The sequence below is a fragment of the Cyprinus carpio genome, chromosome A21 (assembly GCF_018340385.1).
Source record: "Cyprinus carpio isolate SPL01 chromosome A21, ASM1834038v1, whole genome shotgun sequence".
Taxonomy (NCBI): Eukaryota; Metazoa; Chordata; class Actinopteri; order Cypriniformes; family Cyprinidae; genus Cyprinus; species Cyprinus carpio.
This window is the reverse complement of record NC_056592.1, coordinates 16,266,530-16,286,165: the sequence shown is the minus strand read 5'-3', so window position 1 is coordinate 16,286,165 and position 19,636 is coordinate 16,266,530. Positions and strand designations below refer to the sequence as shown.

Below are 19,636 nucleotides of genomic sequence, written 5' to 3'. Positions count from 1 at the left end.
AAAGACTGCAGAGGTCATACCCTGGCGGGGCAAGTCCTCTGGGGAGATACTCTCCATGGTGAGAGAACGGGCCATAGAGGGCTGCAGTGCTGTCTTCTCTGCCATGATCTGTGGAAACAGACCAATGACAATCATGTTAACCTGTAATGTACTGTCTTTGAAATCTGGATATTTTAAAATATGAAATTATGTTAATTTATGTTAATTTATGTTTAAATGATGTTTATCATAATTTAAATTGTTTATGCTAATGTTAATTATTAATAAATAAATACAATTTACACAGGATTGTTTGATTTTACCTTGGAGCACATCTCATGCAGGGCAGATGCAATGGTCTTGGCTGGAGCGTTGCAGCGAAACACATGGCACTTGAGCATGCAGGTGTCTTTATCACTGGCCACAAAGGCAAAGTCCCTAAAGAAGACCAGAAGAATGCAGTAAATACTCTTTACAGTGACTTTCATTATTCTAACAGCCTGGTAGAGACACTAAACATACACACACATAATATTCAAATAAAAAAATTAAATACGGCCCTATAATCAATAACATGAATATATTTATGGACATAAAAAGGATGGTTAAGGAAGAAAAAGAGCTTTTCACAATTAAATATTTTTATTTTTATACCTGTAATACACACACACACACACACACATCGATCAGGCATAACATTATGACTACCTTCCTAATATTGTGTTGGTGTTGTGTTGGTTAGCAGCAGATCCTTTAAAAATGATGCGATTTCAAGTTTTCCTTTCTCTTTGGAGTGTTACAAGCTGTTCTTGAATAGATAATGTTTCCTAAAGTTGCAAAGACTAAAGTCTCAAACCCAAGGAGATATTCTTTATAAAAGTTAAGACTCGTCCACGCCCTCCTAAAATGCTTCGTTTAAATATGCCCCCACATGTCTACGTCACTGTGTGGGAAGATTTTCATAACACAACCCAAAAGTTCATGCAAAGAAAGAAGGCGTAATTTTGATTCTCGCTGTAGTATCGTTGCTGCTGCTGCCGCCACCATGTCGTGGAGACACTGTGTGTTTCGTTGTGAAAGCAAAACTACTTTGTTTGGTCTTCCAAAAGAGGAGTGTGTGCAGCGCATTTTACGGAGGACTGTTTCCTGATCCTGGGAGAGTTTCCTGCTCTCTGTTTTCATATTTAAAGAATTTGCCACTGATGATTCAAACACGAGTTTTGAGCAGTGTAGAGTAACGTTAGCGCTTGTTGTTTGTCATTTCTCCGATCACAAACGCAAGTTTTTGAACCTTAAACCGGATAAACACATTTCATCACACCAAATACACAAAATAATGTTCTTTTTTAGCAACTTCATATGACCCCTTTAAGTCCTGTAAGTTGCAAGGTGGGGCCTCCATGGATTGGACTTGTTTGTTCAGCACATCCCACAGATGCTCGATTGGATTGAGATCTGGGGAATTTGGAGGCAAAGTCAACACCTCAAACTCGTTGTTGTGCTCCTTAAACCATTCCTGAACCATCTTTGTGGCAGGATGCATTATTTTGCTGAAAGAGGCCACACCCACCAGGGAATACCGTTTCCATGTACATGATCTGCAACAATGCTTAGGTAGGTGGTACGTGTCAAAGTAACATCCACATTGATGGCAGGACCCAAGGTTTCCCAGCAGAACATTGCCCAAAGCATCACACTGCCTCTGCCGCTTGCCTTCTTCCCATAGTGCATCCTGGTGCCATGTGTTCCCCAGGTAAGTGACGCCAACGCACCTGGCCATCAATGTGATGTAAAAGAAAACATGATTCATCGAACTAGGCCACCTTCTTCTATTGCTCCGTGGTCCAGAAAACTGTGTTTTCTGACACCTTTCCATCAGAAACAGCTTTAACTTCTTGAGCAATATGAGCTACAATACCTCATCAGTGAGCCATGGCTGCCCATGACCCTGTCGCCAGTTCACCACTGTTCCTTCCTTGAACCACTTTTGATAGATACTGACCACTGCAGACCGGGAACACCCTTCAAGAGCTGCAGTTTTGAGGATGCTCTGTCCTAGCCATCACAATTTGGTCCTTGTCAAACTCGCTCAAATCCTTACGCTTGCCCATTTGTCCTGCTTCTAACACATCAACTTTGAGCACAAAACATTCACTTGCTGCCTAATACTGTATATCCCACCCTCTTACAGGTGCCGTGATGAAGTGATAATCAATGTTATTCATTTCACCCGTCAGTAGTCATAATGTTATGCATGATTGGTGTGCATATATATATATATATATATATATATATATATATATATATATATATATATATATACACACACACACACACACACACACACACGCGAACACACACATACACATGTGTGTCTCATTTATTTGTTCATATGGCAAAACAGCAATAGTGTGAAATATTGTTACACTAACTGTTTGTTATTTTAATACATTTTAAAATGTAATTTATTCTCGTAATGCTTGAATTTTTAGCAGCCATTACTCCAGTCTTCAGTCTCACATGTTGCTTTAGAAATCATTCTAATTTACTGATTTGATGCTCAAGAAACGTTTAATTGCCTAATATTTCTGTAGAAACTGTTACATTTTTCTCAAGATTCTTTGATGTATGGAAAGTTCAAAAGCAAAAGCATTTATTTAAAATAAAAATCGTTGGCATCATTATTATGGCCTTATTTACTGTCATTTGTGATCAATTTAATGCATACTTGAATAAAATAATTTATATTTAATAATACTACAGACCTCAAACTTTATGTTAGTGTAAATCTTATTTTGATACTTAAACTATCATGTGGCACCATGATGATTAAGTTGTATATGACTTTGCCATAAGCATGCTGAAAGGCCACAGAAGTGAGCAGCCCTTCTAAGAATAGGGCTGTAAAATGCTAAAATAAAATAGGACAAAAACCACTGCGAGCTGGAAATGACATTGGCCAGCTGCATATTTACAAAGTAATGCTAAACCATCTCTAATCTCTCAACCTATCTTGTTATTCACTAAATCTCTTCACATTAACCTTAGAAAGTCTCTTTTAGCTGACTGTACTCGCTAGTATCAGATGTCAATGTTCTATAAATACAGATCGATCTGCATTTCTGGGCAGTATGATTTTCCAAAATGCAACGCAGTGACCGATTCTTCAGCTAATGCTGCATGCTGCCTCCATCAAAGAGAATATTTCATTCATGAATATTGCATTGGAGAAATATAGAGCAGTGGTGCTTCATACAACGTGTGGCTCAAGCTCACACAGCATACTGATGCTTGTGAAATCCAGCACTCGTTTACTCTAATTTTTAGAGTAAAAGAGATAAATTGCAGGTCGTTTTTACTGTCAGTTTAATTTGTCTGGGCAGTAAAGAGAGAGATGGAAACCTTCATTGTGTGAATACAGAGTTATTGTACCAGCCCCTAAAGATCTGAAACAGTCCAGGGTTCTACACTCACACTTAGCTGGAGCTATTTAGACTATAAGGGTCTATTTTTGGATTTGGATCTGAGCACATTGTCACAATATAAATAAGGTTTAAATGTCTCTCATCTAGCAAAGACTATCTCTCATTGGCACATGCCAACATGCTCTACTGATGGTCCCATTACAAACTAGTGAATTTGTTCCCCCCTCTGTCCAAACAATTTGAATAAATCCACAAATAAGGCTTTGATTGGTTCATCATGGCAGAATCATCTGAATTTATTAATTGGATATTGATTGAACACAGGGGGAGGTGTTTCTGAAGACATGCAGAGCAAAGCAAACATTTAAATAATTTTGTCATCAGTTAATCCAAAACATTTTTTGCACTTAGTACAAATTACACAACCTGGGATGAAGCAAGACAGTACAGGAATAAAAGAAAACATGGCTAAGGAGTGCTACTTCATGGACAACTATGGAACCCAGACATCATGAGACATGTTTTCTAGGTCTAATTAAATAAAGAAAAAAGTGCAGTTATTACCTGTCTCTGTTTTCAAGAGTGGTGGTTTAAAAAAGAAAAAAAGGAAAAAAGGTTAATAAAAGTTCAAATAACTCAAAAACGCGAGAAGCATTTTAGCAAGCTCAAGACCTTTGTGAAAAAGAAGTGCATTTAGCATATTTTTAAAAAGAGTACTTGTTAAAAAAGTATATACTTTAAAATGTTTTGATTAGGAGGTTGGTTTAGCATAATTTTTAAATGTAAATTTCAGTTTATTGAGTACATTACAAGTGCACATTTAATACAATTAAGTACACTTCTTTTTAACAAGGGGAGCTACTCTACTCTCTAGATAGTTACAGCTTTTAACAACACAAATGTCCTATTTTAGCTTGGATTGCAAATATTCACCCTCAGTGTCTCTGTGTTTTACAGGAAAGACACAACTAAATTCAAGACAACTACATTGGGCTTCACTCTAGCTGTAAATAAAAAGAAGTTCTACATTTTCAAAGACCTGCCACTGCCCATCATTGAATAAGGAAATATGACTGAACTGAAGGGCTGTCCTGGCCATTTTCCAAACGTATACATTTTCTGTTAAATTGTTGTGAACAGTCTATGCAGAAACCCAGTTTTAATCTATGATACCACTGAAAATGGGGAAAACTGAGGAATTTTAGACCCAGAAATAGAACAAGTGCAAAGGTCAGCCTACCTGCCATTGTTGCAGCCCACCCCCCATACACGGATGTTGATTATGGGCTGACGATGTATGAGGCTGCGGTCCACAGGGTCCATTAGACTGAGAGTGTCCTTCTTGAGGACCATCATCATATCCTGACCCTGAACACACACACACATATACGATATGAATAGTTACCATGACCTTCTGTGAGAGCTAAGCTAACTGCGCTAAGCTGAGGTAATTTAATATAATTTAAACTGGATCATAAAATAGTGCATAAAACGTATGTAACTTGCTAATGGGTAAATGACCAAAATATATAGTGGCAACACTCAGCAGAATGTAACTACAGCACACATACTGGCAACACTCAGCAGTATGTAACAACAGCACACTAGTACTGCTATTACACCTGTCTAAATTAATCCAACGGACCTTCAAGGACACTGGTGGGCCCCAGCTAAGCACACCCCATCTATTCTAAGTAACGTGTATGAGCCCAGTCTGTTCTAACCTCTCCCCAGGCGCCCACTGCGTCTCGGCCCTCTGCTTTGCTGTGAGAGAGCTGCTGGATGCAGTTGTTCACTGCCAGACTACTTTTGCCAGGGGTCAGTTCCTCCTCCGGGATCTCAACCCAGCCCAGTGAGCGCACAGCAAAACACTGAAAGACAAATGAAGAGTGTTTCCTAATAGCACTCGTACTTTAGAAACAATATATATGACAAAAATAAGTTGACACTTGTTGCTAAATCCATTAATCTCCCTAACACTTTTGGGACGACCATCAACTCTATGGCTAAACATAAGTAAAAAAAAAATGTAAGCTGTAAGGTATATTGTGATATTTAAAGTCACATTGTGAAATACAGTCATAATTATAAGAGATAAAGTTGCAACTGTGAGAAATTAAGTCAAATTGTGACTGAGCTTATGACTAGGCAGTCGGAGATGGATGACCCTGGTGGAAAGCCAGACCTTTTGACCTGGATGCTACTGTGGAGCACTGGAGTAGTGACTATCGGCCTGGCTTTTGTGTCTCAGAACTGCCTGCTGCAGGTGGACATGTGCTGAGTCCTGACCCTCTCGCTCTCTTAGAACCAATGGTTCACAGCTGGAAGGTCCAATGGCTCACCAGACCAAGGAAACAGGAGTGGCTGGAAGCCGAGTATGCACTGGAAAGTTGTCAGGCTGGTAGTACTTTGCCATAGGGAGTACATACTCGGCCCAGAGCAGGAAACAGCTCTAGCTGTGCTGGTGGCCATGGCAGTAGGATCTCAGGTATCTCACAGTCTCTTACGCTCAGCCTGGCCTTTAGTTTGGGGATGATATCCAGATGATAAACTGATGGAAACTCAGAGGAGTTTGAAGAAGTCTTGCCAGGCCCATGTAGATGAACTATGACCCACTCAAAATAATGGCTGGAGGGAGGATGGGTTTCGGAGGAGTGTTATTGTCCTTGGGGTGATGGAGATGGGAGAGGGCATCTGCTCTTTGATTCTTTGATCTGGGCCAGTAAGTGGCTGTAAAATTGAAGCACGTGAAGAAAAAAGTCCAGCAGGCTTGTCAGGGGTTCGGACATTTAGCATCGCAAAGATATTACAGATCACGGTGATCATTTATTATTTTGAAAGGGTGTTTGGCTCTCACCAGTCAGTGTCACCACTCCTCTAGTGCAAGCTTGATAGCTAGGAGATCCCAAATTCTTATGTCATAGTATTGCTGCACCGGGGATAGTTTCTTGCAGTATAAGGCACATGGAGGGAGGATGGGAGGCTCTCAGTGACATTGGGACAGGACTGCACCTACCCTGACTGTGGAAGCATCTACTTCGACAAGGAAAGGGAGTTGTTGGTCTGGGTGTGCCAGAGTAGGAGCTATGCTTAAGGCTTCCTTGAGCTGATGGAGGGTGTTGATAGCGTCGGGTGTCCGGGATGGAGACTTGGGCTTATTCCTGAGGAGTGAAGTGAGAGGTGCACAGATCTGTTTGAAGTTGGAGATGAATCGGTGACAGAAATTGGCAAAACCTAGGAAACGTTGACGTTCCTTGGTGGTAGGTTGAGGTTAATCTCTGATGATATCGTCCTCTGGTCTATGTGAATGCCATGATGGTCAGTTATGTAACCGAGGAATGGGATGGTATCCGGTAGAACTCACACTTCTCCAGTTGAGTTACAGATGGCGCTCTCTCAACTTCTGAAGGACCTGTGTCATGTGGTGGTGATGTTTGGCCAAGTTCTGGGAGTAAATGAGGATGTTGTCGATGCACACAATCTGAAAGCGGTGGAGGTACTCCCGGAGCAACTCATTCATAAATCCCTGGAAGACCGAGGTGTGTGTTGGAGAGGCTATACGGCATCACCTGATATTCATAGTGGCCTAATGGTGTTACAAATGTGGTCCTCCATTCATTGACCTTGCAGATTCGAAGATGCAAGCCCCACATAGCTGTTTTAGGGTGGCAGGGACCAGAGGAAGTGGATACTGGTAATTGGCCATCTGTGAATTCAGGACCCAGCAATCAATGCAGGGCCTCAAGCCTCCATCCTTCTTACAGATGAAAAAGAAACTGCATGCAGCTGGTGAAGTAGAAGGGCAGATGAACTCGTTTGAGAGCCTCCTTGATGTACTTCTCCATGGCCTTCTTTTACGAGATGGACAGCGTAAATTCTACCCTTCGGCAGCGTGGCCCAAGGCAGCAGGTCAAATGCACAGTCCCATGGCCTATGAGATGGTAATTCCATGGCTGCCTGCTTCCTGAAGACATCCTGGAATGCCCTGTAATCCAGTGGAATCTCTGGAGCTTTCGAGGTTCCTGGACTGTCACTTGTGGTAGAACAGATAGCCACCTTCCTTGTCATGGATGATGGTTGTTCTACGGGAGGTGCAGATGATTTTTTCAACAGAAGATATACAGTTTTGGATGCAGTCATCACTCAATTGTAGGATCTTACCAATGTTCTACTTCACCTCAGGGGAATGTTTAGTCAACCAAGAGCGTCCCAGGATGATGTCAGCCAGTGTTCGAATTGAGGGGGGGCTGGGGGGGTCCGGGACCCCCCATAAGCATCAAGGGAACCCCCATAAGGCCCAAAAAATTGACCTTGGGGGGGTCCCCTGGTTTTTTCATTAAAACTAAAATAGAAACAATATTTCACATAGCCCTATCTATTTTTTATCGAAGTATTGGCGCTGCCGCTCCCATAAAAAGCTACTTCAAATTAGATGTGCGTCTGAAAATACGCTCAAGTGCTGCCGCTCCCATAAAAAGCAAGGAATTTACAGACCGCGGGCGCGAAGTCGCTGTGTGACTGGCTGGCAGAGTGATCCTTCCTCATTATTTTACCTCACGATGACGGTAAGATAATATTTCTTTGTTTTATGAGTGTTTGGTACACCTATTTTACTGCTACTGAATAAGTGTTTATCTTAAAATCGGACAGTTACTTTTATTATAATCTTGGTCTGTCAATAGTTGTTTTTTTATCTTATGATGCTAGCTCACTATCGGATTGTTAGTTGTAATTAGCCATCTAACGTAATTCTGAGAAAAAAACGTGCATTGCACCCATTCTGAATTAAACAAATAATTTTAAATCTAGTAACCTTAACTGCTCAAAAACAGTGTTAATTTAATTAAGGAAATTATTACTGATGAAAATGTTCATCAGGTGAAGGCTTTTTTTGTGTCAACAATGACAAAGCAGGGTTGATAACTCTCACAAATTGTGCTTGAGAAACACATGCATTGATTATTACGCCCAAGACAAACATGCAGATCAACCGTTTTTGTTATGAATTGTATCCTGTTTTCTGTTATGTATTATGTATAGCCTAATACAATTAGTGTAGTATTTAAGGTTAAATGGAGAAAAGGGTTTTAAATTCAATGCAAAGAGGCAAATTAAAGTCATTTTGTGGCCAGAAAAATAATAATTTCCATTTGCAATGCCATTGTTTACACACTCTAATAAATATACATGTATCTAGTCTAGTTGCTCAAAAGAGTATTGCATGTCATAACTGCTTACTTATTTTTTAGGTTTTGCATTTGAATAAATATTTAGACATGATCAAACACTAGATTTTAAAATGATACATTTTAAAAAGATACTCGTATAAGCACACACAAGTGAATATTAATTAATGCAAGAAAATACTGAATTTAACCCAAGAACAGTAAGTACAGTAGGCCTATTCATGTGAATTGATAGTGAATCAAGAGATCGAAATTGATTAATGGTCATCATCATCGTAATCGTATCAAATTCTTTCTATTTTTTTTTCCCTCTTGTAGAAACACTATTGTGACAAAACATATATTTAATGTAGTCTCTCATTCACCACTATAAGTTTACCCAACTATAAAAACTTCCGCTAGAAAATATGAAAGGGTTATATAACTAGATTCAAGATAAATTAGTTTTTTTAATGAAATAAAATGCCTACATGTGCACTGTTCAAAGTATATAGATTTTTATTTAATTTTACATATAGTAAATGCTCAGCTGCAAAAACATGTTCTGAAACACACAAAGTAAATGAAATTCACAAGTAAAGTAAATGAAATTATATTATTATATGAAATAAATAAATACAAATGCATATTATTAGTTTTTTTTTGGGGTGGTGTGGGGTGGGGGGGGACCCCCCAAGAGCTTTGACACAATTCGAACACTGATGTCAGCAGTTGAACCCTCCAGCACCAGAAAGGAGATGGGCTCTTGATTCAGACAAATGATGTGGAGCGTGATGATGGGTGAGCAGTACTGGATTTGCCTTTGCCCAGCGGTTTTCCCAGTACAGTGTGAATGTTTAAAGGTTGAGAACAGGTTTTCCTCTTGAAGTTGAGATGTCAAAGCAGGTCCAGCGAGAAGTACCCAGCAGATCCCGAGTCGAGCAGGGCTTGCATTGAGATAGATCGCTTGGCAGTGGTTACCAGTACAGTAGTATGAGATAATGGAGTGATCATGGGTTGTAACTGAAGGATACTCACTGCTGGGCATGGTGGACGGGCTGGACAGGTGCATATCAGATGCCCCGCTGCTCCGCAGTACAGACAGAACAGGTTATTCATTCTCTGTTGATGCTCCGTACGAGTGAGATGGTAAGAGTCAACTTGCATTGGTTCTGGTGCTGGAGGTGATAGCCACTGGTTGCCACTAGAGTGCGGAATTGCAGTGTGTAGTCACTCACAGTGGATTTGCCTTGGCGTAGCCAGAAGAGTTGATTGTTGACGGGAATAGTTGGTTGTTTGGCGAAAGATCTGTTGGATTTGGGTTGGAAAAGCCATGAGTGAGTTGGCATCCCCGTTTGGATCATGCCCATAGCAATGTGCGTCCAGACAAGAACAAAAGGACATAAGCAAACTTACGTTCTTCTCACTGGGGAATAGTTGCGGAGAAGAAATCCGCTGCATTCCTCCACCTCACCAGAATATGTCGCTGGATGGGCCATGGGACTGGCAGAGGCAGATAGTGAAGCAAAGGTGGTGAGAGGTTGAAGGGCTTGACAAATATCTTACACAAGCTCAGTGAATGGGTCCGGGTTCTGATCACCACTTTACTATGTGTTATGTTGAATGTTGTTAGTCTGGTCTTCTGTCAGCAAACAGAAGGAGTCAACACAGGTAAATGATGGTCTAACAGAGTTTATTTACAGGCTTCAGGAGATGATCACAGGTGAGATAATATAGTACATAATCTTGAGCAAAGACTTAGCTGGACAGTCACTTAAATTTCTTTGCAGGGTAAGGCTGAGTCAACATGCTGGAAGGAAGACAGAAGATGATGGCAGACAACTAGGATGGATTCAGCAAATAGGTAGGTAGAGCAGGTAAGTTGATGCACGCTAGTGAACAACAAGAACAGACACTGGGGTGATGATGGGAAGGTGGCTTTTTACAGGCTTTTTACCAATCAACTGGTGACTTGGTTGGTGCTGACAGGTGAAATGCATCAGAATTCTGGTGAATGTGAACAAGTAGGTGAAGCTGAAAGATCTGGAGATGCTGGTGACTCTCTGACCAAATGTGTAGTTATACAATTACAAGAAATAATCTCACAATTGTGAAGAAAAGCCACAGCTATAAGAAATACACAATTACAAGTAATTAAGTCATATTGTGATATTTTAGTCACAACTATGAAATATAAAGCCTCAACTGTGAGATATTTAGTCATGAATTACAAGAAATAAATTTACAATTACAATACATGAAATCATATTGTGATATTTAAAGTCACAACTATGACATTTATTGTCAAAATTGTGAGATGTGATTTCACAACTATAAGAAATAAAGGGCTAGATTTACTAAAAGCTTGTGCCACTGCAAACCGTCTTTTGGCGTTGAAATAGTACTGTCAGGATTTACTAAAGATGCGCAGTGTAGAATTAGTGTTGAAAAGGCATGGATACAGTTATTTTTGCACCTGACCTTATTGAATATGCATATGTAGGAGTTTCCTTTTTATAAGCAAAATTTATGGGAGGAGATTACTGGTATTTGGAATTACGCTCTCACACTAATTTGCCCTGTTTAGTGAATCTGGCGCAAAGTTTTTGTTTATTAATCTGGATTGGAGACAACCTTCTATACTAAACTCATTAATCAGAAGGGTGGTGTTGCATATATTTGGCCTACAGTTCATGTTGACATTCTGGACAACATCTATTTAGATGTTTTATATTTTCATACCTAAATATTTCTTAGTAAGCAAGTAGTCATTTAGAGGGAGAGGCTTTTATCAAATGTGACTCACAGTAGACATATTACAGCAACAAGCTCCTGTAAGCATCCTGGGGTTAAGTGTCTTTCTAACAGCCTGTTTCCACTGCAGGAACTTTCCCCAGGAACCAGGGACTTTTGGGCAGTACTCCGTGTGTTTCCACTGCAGGAACCTGGATCTAAATAAAGTTCCAAATAAAAACTTTCCCCTCAAAAAGTTCCTGCTTACTGTTCAAAGGTCCGGAACTTTCAGGGGCGGGACTGACTGGTTGAGTTCACGCAGAATTTGGATTGGTTGACTCAGTATTGTATTTAAACCACTATTTTAAAAGTCTGTTGCGGTGCAGTGCTGAGGATGAAATCCAGTGGGAACTGGAAACAGTGACAAAAAATATGACTGTCCCTCACTTTGTATGACGTTATCGTTGTTCGACATTAGCGCCCCCTCCTGGACTGGGAGGAGCAGTCGGGCACAGTCCTACGTCACCAAACTATTTGCCTAACCCTCACGGTACTTCAGGCCATGATGGAAATGCAGACAGCAACAGGTCTGGGAAAAAAAAGTTCCTGGGACAAATTGTTCCAGGTAATTTTGGTGTAAAAGCAAAATTACATTTACATTTAAATTACATTTAGCATTTAGCAAGCTAACATTTACCAGCCTGATGACTGATGGAAGTCAAAATATTTTGTACAGAGCATATATCTATGACCTAGCTGCAGCCTGGAATTGAACTGCTGGTTTCGTCTGGCCAGAGGAGAACTGGCCCCCAACTGAGCCTGGTTTCTCCCAAGGTTTTTTTCTCCATTCTGTCACTGATGGAGTTTTGGTTCCTTGCCGCTGTCGCCTCTGGCTTGCTTAGTTGGGGACACTTCATTTACAGCGATATCGTTGACTTGATTGCAAATTATTGCACAGATACTATTTAAACTGAACTGAGCTGCATGATGACATCACTGAATTCAATGATGAACTGCCTTTAACTGTCATTTTTGCATTATTGACACACTGTTTTCCTAATTAATGTTGTTCAGTTGCTTTGACGCAATCTTTTTTGTTTAAAGCGCTATATAAATAAAGATGACTTGACTTGACTTGACCTAGCCTACTAGGGTCATTTTACACAGACTCAATAAAGCTGTGTCTTAAAATTGCATCTCTTGCCCTTTAAGAGGTCATAGCCCTCCACCCCCACTCTCTATATACACTCCACCAACACACATGCACATACACACCCTACTGCATCACTAAAATACCCTGACTGATGCTCCTTTCCAACTCTGACCTTTCACCCTCAGTGGTTACCTCATGATGTGCTCTGATTTTTGTGGGGCACAGTGACTAATAGAAGAGAAAACAGTAATAATTTTTACATGTTGAACTGTATTAGGGCAGCACACAGCAAGATTCTACCTTGGAGTCTGGATCCATGTTGGCACAGAAATACTCTTCCTGCCAGGAGGGCCTGAAGTAGAGTAAGAGAGCACATCATTATGATAATGACTCATAATTAAATACTGGGCTCATTTGAACAGAAAAAAGGGAATAGAAATTAAGCATTGAGATGCTTAACACTTGGTTTTTTTTCTGTTTGGTGCTCTATTGAATGCACATTCATCTATGCCCTAGAAAAGGCTATTCAGACCACTGGGGTAGTTTGACCTGTAAACAAGAAACAGCTCCTATAATTATCACTCTCAGCTTTATGCATAAATTCTTATGAACAAATCAGAACATTTTGCGTATACTTCCTGCCTATAATAAACAGTGGTCTCTGAGAGGAAAATTATATAGTATAGAGCTATAAAATAAAATACCTCTGTATGGGTATTTGTCTCTGAGAGGTAATTTATATTGTTTTTTTATATATAATGATTTTAATAGTTTTGGTTTGGAGATCATACTTTCAACTTTCCACATTTTCTTCATCTCATGATAAACAAATAATAATAAAATAAATCAAAATAAATGAACATTTATTAAAGCTAAATAATACATTAAACACATTAAGCTAAATGTTTAATTTAACTGAATTTTAAGTGAAATATTAATTATTCACTTTTATTCTGCTCAAGTACACAAATAACGAATTCCTAGTGTTATTTAATAAAATTTAAATAAATACATAAATAAATATACAAATAAATGTAAAAAAGAAAAAAAAAAAATAAATATATATATAAATAAATATACATAGAAAAGCAAAAAAAAACGAAAAGAAATAATTATTTATACTTTTATTTCCTTATTTATGTATATTTTTTTTTTTTTCCATATTTATTTATTTGTTTATTTTATTTTTTTTTTTACTTTTTTTTGTTTATTTTTTTTTTTTTTTCTACATTTATTTATTTTTACATTTATTTCTACATTTATGTTTTTCTACATTTATTTATTTCTTCATTTATTTCTTCCTACATTTCTTCCTGCGTAGGGTAATGAGGAGGGCGTGGTTTACCTCAGACATAGCAATCGAGCTCAGAGTAAGCGAAGGCGAAGGGTTGAGGCCACAGTGACACCCTGTGGCGAAATACAATAAGTATCACTGACGTTGATACGGTCTGTGACTGCGAGGTATATGGTTAAAATCTTACTGTGTGACATGGATATGCTCATCTTTATTCCGGACATGGTCGTAGAACATCGTTTGGTCTGGATTTGTAAAATCTCCTGGGCTAACAAACATGAAACAGGGACTCTGAAACGGAAGCGCTTTATTTTTTTCCATTTTTCGGTCAAAACTCACGGAAAGGAAGCAGGGCACATAGGCTACAGTGAAGTCAACGCAAGCATATTGACCAATGCTTTTGAAACGAGACCATTGCATTTGAATGTAGCCTAATTTCCAAAAACAATACTGACAGCAACAGCCTTATTAAATGTATGAACGTCACGTTAATCCACATCGATAAATTCAGTTAGAGGATAAGACTGTAGCCTATAGGGCAGTTAGCCTACCACTAAAATCCAACCAGATCTTCATCAGAGCCATCAATACAGAAGAGATCTTAATGCATTTACACAGCAATTAGCCTACAAGTGCATACAAATATTATGAAGTGTCTTAGGCCTACATTTTGAAGACATAAATATGACATGATGGAATCAATGAAGTGATAGCCTACGTTTAATATGAAACTAAAACAGACACCAGGTGGCAGAAAGTCACTGTCTTAATGAGTGAGTTCAATCCACTCGTTTGATACACCGAATCAAAAACAACTCGACGTGTTGAAGCGATTTGTTTCTGATCATTTATATTTAGGCCTATGCGTTATCTAAATAATTATAATAGACTAATAATAATAATAATAATAATAATAATAATAATAATAATAATAATAATAAATAAATGACCAAATGCTCAAAAAGTTGGCAGAGAGGGGTCATGTTCGGGGAAACAACATAATTGTTGATAGGCTATATTTTTCGGGGCCATGGGGTTTAATGCGCAAACCTGCGTGACCATATAGCAACTATTCAGAAAATGGAAATAACGAATGCATTAATATTTTGTTTTGAATTTAAGAAAAGTCGATTGAATATTTACAGGTTTTATCTCGTTATTATTTTCAGAATAGTAACGTCTTTGTAACCAACCACAGTGATCAAAAATCTCTATCTAATAGGCTACTTCAAAGATCAAATCAAATTATATATTGTAAAAGTTTGTACAAATTTATGTAGCCTCAAAAACATAACAAAAAATAGCCTACGTAACTTTTTAATTATTATTATTATTATCATTCTTTCTTTCTTTTTATTATTATTATTATTAGGCTTATTGTTATCATCATCAGCAGCAGCTGGCAAACCATAATGGAATCTATTTAAAGGGAATGATTGTGGTGGGGAGTTTGGTCAAACTATTGCAGTGATATCCTACTGCGAATATTAACGGGTTGAAATAAAAGACGTCGCCGTCCACAGAGACATTTCTATGTGCACTATTTCATCCGTGAAAACCTTAGTCCCCTGGCTATCATTTCAGAATCTGCAATTCAAAATAAATTTTGCCTGCCACTGCAGCAAATTCAGCAGCTTTTAGATATTGTTGTTGGTCCGACTTTGTCAAGACAAACCCGACGGAGCTCAGCCCCGAAATTCAACTGCTGTCGCTCTTCTCTTTCCTTACTTTCCGCTGTAGCTGTTGGGTCCGTGTATATTTTGGTCATTCGATTTTTCTATTTAAAAATTAATAAATAAAGATAAATGAGAAACGGTTTGATTTTCGTTTTTTCGTTTTTTTTTTTTTAACGGAAAAAGAAAATGTAGCTGGATTTTACGTATTTTTGTTTGTGGGTAAAAAATGAGATTATGTTTTAATATTTGTTTGAATGTGTGGGCGGCGCTGAAACGCCCCTTTCATCCCTTCTGTACAGCACCGACAAGCAGCAACCGCAAGCTCAGTTCATTTTCACCAGGAGAGAAGCGGCAGACAGCAGAGTTTATTAATCCTGCGGATTCTTTGCTAGTGGTGCTTGCAAGATAAAATAATAATAATAATAATAAAGTAATTAAATAAATAATAAAATAAAAAAAATAATATTATATTTTTCCGGCTGCTACATGTTATTGACAAAGCAGACTTGACAACTTTATTCATAAAACACCAATTGAATTTTACTTTAGCCGGTGATCTACAACGACATGGAATAAAATATAGGCCTAGCTACTACTAATTTTTTGCCTACTTATTTTATTCTAGGCCATTCATAAAAAAAATAAAATGGGAAAAATCCAACCCCACATATATAATAAAATGTATATTAAAATAAGTTTTTCCCCATAATTAGTCTACTTTAAATGTTTTAATTATAGGCTATAGGCTACTTAGAATTATGAACTGAATTCACGAATTCTGTAGATGACCTTTTTGAATATAGTGATGGTGTTACATAATTACAGATAATGAGTTCAGACGGGGAAACACTGCACCTCTGGTTGGTTTCATTTGAATTACATAGGCCTAAATATAAAATTATTATTATTATTATTGTTATTCTATTTAAATGGCTTATTTAAAAAAGGACATGTCCAGCTAGACATGGTTCGTCTGATGCATGAGCCTGGTTCATTTCTGACGTTTCAGAAAGAAGTTAATGTAGACCGAGATGGCAGAAAGCAAATCCTGTTGAGTTTTGTAAGGTTTTAATGTTATTAGGGTGTCTTACGACCCAAACTGACGGAGCTGAAGCTCTTTCCTGTTATCGGGATGGAAGCTGTGGATCGGGATCCGCCAATCGGAGAAGTGCAGCAGACTACACTCTACAAGATAAAGCTTCAGTTGCTGTTGTTTGTATAGCAAATGAAAAAACATGTTCTGAGGTTTTTCTTAAATAGGCATAGATTAAAATTAGTAGGCTAAAAATCTGCACATTTCATGCCATTGTAGATCCTACAGTAAAATTCAAATGTCATTGAATAAATTAATTTCTGTTTGGTCAAAAAAAAAAAAAAAATAAAAAATAATGAATTCTGATTCATTATAATGAATTCTGATTCATTATAATGAATCAAATTTTTTTTTATATATATATATTTTTTTTTTTTTTTTTTTTTTTTTGACCAAACAGAAATTAATTTATTCAATGACATTGAATTATATATATATATATATATATATATATTTCAATGACATTTGAATTATATAGCTTGCAAGCACCCCTAGCAAAGAATCCGCAGGATTAATAAACTCTGCTGTCTGCCGCTTCTCTCCTGGTGAAAATGAACTGAGCTTGCGGTTGCCGCTTGTCGGGTGCGGTACAGAAGGGATGAAAGGGGCGTTTCAGCGCCACCCACACATTCAAACAAATTTTAAAGCATAATCTCATTTTTTACCCAAAAACAAAAATGCGAAAATTTTCGTATTAACTAATTTTCGTTTTTCGTTTCTTAACATTTGTCTTTATTAATTTTTAAATAGAAAATCGAATGACCAAAATATACACGGACCCAACAGCTACAGCGGAAAGTAAAGAAAGAGAAGAGCGACAGCAGTTGAATTTCGGGGCTGAGTTCCGTCGGGTTTTGTCTTGACAAAGTCGGACCAACAACAATATCTAAAAAGCTGCTGAATTTGCTGCAGTGGCAGGCAAAATTTATTTTGAATTGCAGATTCTGAAATGATAGCCAGGGGACTAAGGTTTTCACGGATGAAATAGTGCACATAGAAATGTCTCTGTGGACGGCGCCGTCTTTTATTTCAACCCGTTATAGACGGTTTCATCGGGCGCACGCGCCTGGACCTAAGTTAACTTCTGGTCTGTGTTATATCGGTCTGGCTGCGGTGCCATCTACAAACGCAGTTAAAGCCAAGGTGATGAGTAGACTGAAGTTGGGCTCAGGTGGTTGTGATGCGGGATGTGTTTCCCATACATTTATTTATTTTTGGAGACTCGACACAATTTTAAAACTGATCGATTTTCAAAAAGGCTTCGTTAAATAAACATGAGTAACGTAACGTACTGCACGTTTAATAATAATAATTCCTTACATTTATGTTTAAATATCAAAACGAGGCACAGTTGTTTTTATATCGCTGTATTTCTGAAGTAGGACTTGCATGTTATATGCCTGATAGCAGCGTATGAGCGTACCAGCTCTGCTTTGTTTACAGCTGTTACTGGGGGAACCCTCTATTTTCTCCCGCTTTATGTCTATGCTTTAAAACATCTCCTGCTGGCAAAGAATGAATTTGCATATTCATTAAGTCCGCCTGATCCACGCAGCAAACATATTTTGTTTGTTTTATTTTAGTTTTTAGTTTATTGGGATTTGTCTTTTTTTATTTATATTATATTATTATATATTATATATAAGTTAGGTCCCACAAAAGCGCTCACGTGCATTAACGTTTGTTTATGTTGATGCCGTTGAAACCGTCTATATTCGCAGTAGGCTATCACTGCAATAGTTTGACCAAACTCCCCACCACAATCATTCCCTTTAAATAGATTCCATTATGGTTTGCCAGCTGCTGTTGATGATGATGATAACAATAGCCTAATAATAATAATAATAATAAAAAGAAAGAAAGAATGATAATAATAATAATAATAATAATACAAATTAAAAAGTTATGTAGGCTATTTTTTGTTATGTTTTTGGGCTACATAAATTTTTACAAACTTTTACAATATATAATTTGATTTGATCTTTGAAGTAGCCTATTAGATAGAGATTTTTGATCTCTGTGGTTGGTTACAAAGACGTTACTATTCTGAAAATAATAACGAGATAAAACCTGTAAATATTCAATCAACTTTTCTTAAATACAAAACAAAATATTAATGCATTCGTTATTTCCATTTCTGAATAGTTGCTATATGGTCACGCAGGTTTGCGCATTAAACCCATGGCCCCGAAAAATATAGCCTATCAACAATTATGTTGTTTCCCCGAACATGACCCCTCTCTGCCAACTTTTTGAACATTTGGTCATTTATTTATTATTATTATTATTATTATTATTATTATTATTATTATTATTATTATTATTAGTCTATTATAATTATTTAGATAACGCATAGGCCTAAAATATAAATGATCAGAAACAAATCGCTTCAACACGTCGAGTTGTTTTTGATTCGGTGTATCAAACGAGTGGATTGAACTCACTCATTAAGACAGTGACTTTCTGCCACCTGGTGTCTGTTTTTAGTTTCATATGAAACGTAGGCTATCACTTCATTGATTCCATCATGTCATATTTATGTCTTCAAAATGTAGGCCTAAGACACTTCATAATATTTGTATGCACTTGTAGGCTAATTGCTGTGTAAATGCATTAAGATCTCTTCTGTATTGATGGCTCTGATGAAGATCTGGTTGGATTTTAGTGGTAGGCTAACTGCCCTATAGGCTACAGTCTTATCCTCTAACTGAATTTATCGAGTGTGGATTAACGTGATGTTCATACATTTAATAAGGCTGTTGCTGTCAGTATTGTTTTTTGGAAATTAGGCTACATTCAAATGCAATGGTCTCCTTTCAAAAAGCATTGGTCAATATGCTTGCGTTGACTTCACTGTAGCCTATGTGCCCTGCTTCCTTTCCGTGAGTTTTGACCGAAAGAAAAATGGAAAAAATAAAGCGCTTCCGTTTCAGAGTCCCTGTTTCATGTTTGTTAGCCCAGGATATTTTACAAATCCAGACCAAACGATGTTCTACGACCATGTCCGGAATAAAGACGAGCATATCCATGTCACACAGTAAGATTTTAACCATATACCTCGCAGTCACAGACCGTATCAACGTCAGTGATACTTATTGTATTTCGCCACAGGGTGTCA

At 37.8% G+C, this 19,636-nt stretch overlaps 1 protein-coding gene across 1 annotated transcript in view; it reads right to left on the bottom strand.

The window, feature by feature from the left end:
• The window catches only part of apbb3 (amyloid beta (A4) precursor protein-binding, family B, member 3), a 40,669-nt gene that overhangs the window by 3,533 nt on the left and 17,500 nt on the right, over positions 1-19,636 (bottom strand). The window contains exons 4-9 of the mRNA XM_042711061.1: positions 12,756-12,807; positions 5,129-5,275; positions 4,645-4,772; positions 3,969-3,974; positions 303-417; positions 21-108 (exon numbers count right to left, since the gene is read on the bottom strand). Coding sequence (XP_042566995.1) covers positions 21-108; positions 303-417; positions 3,969-3,974; positions 4,645-4,772; positions 5,129-5,275; positions 12,756-12,807 — 536 coding nt within the window. The remainder of the gene's footprint in view (positions 1-20; positions 109-302; positions 418-3,968; positions 3,975-4,644; positions 4,773-5,128; positions 5,276-12,755; positions 12,808-19,636) is intronic.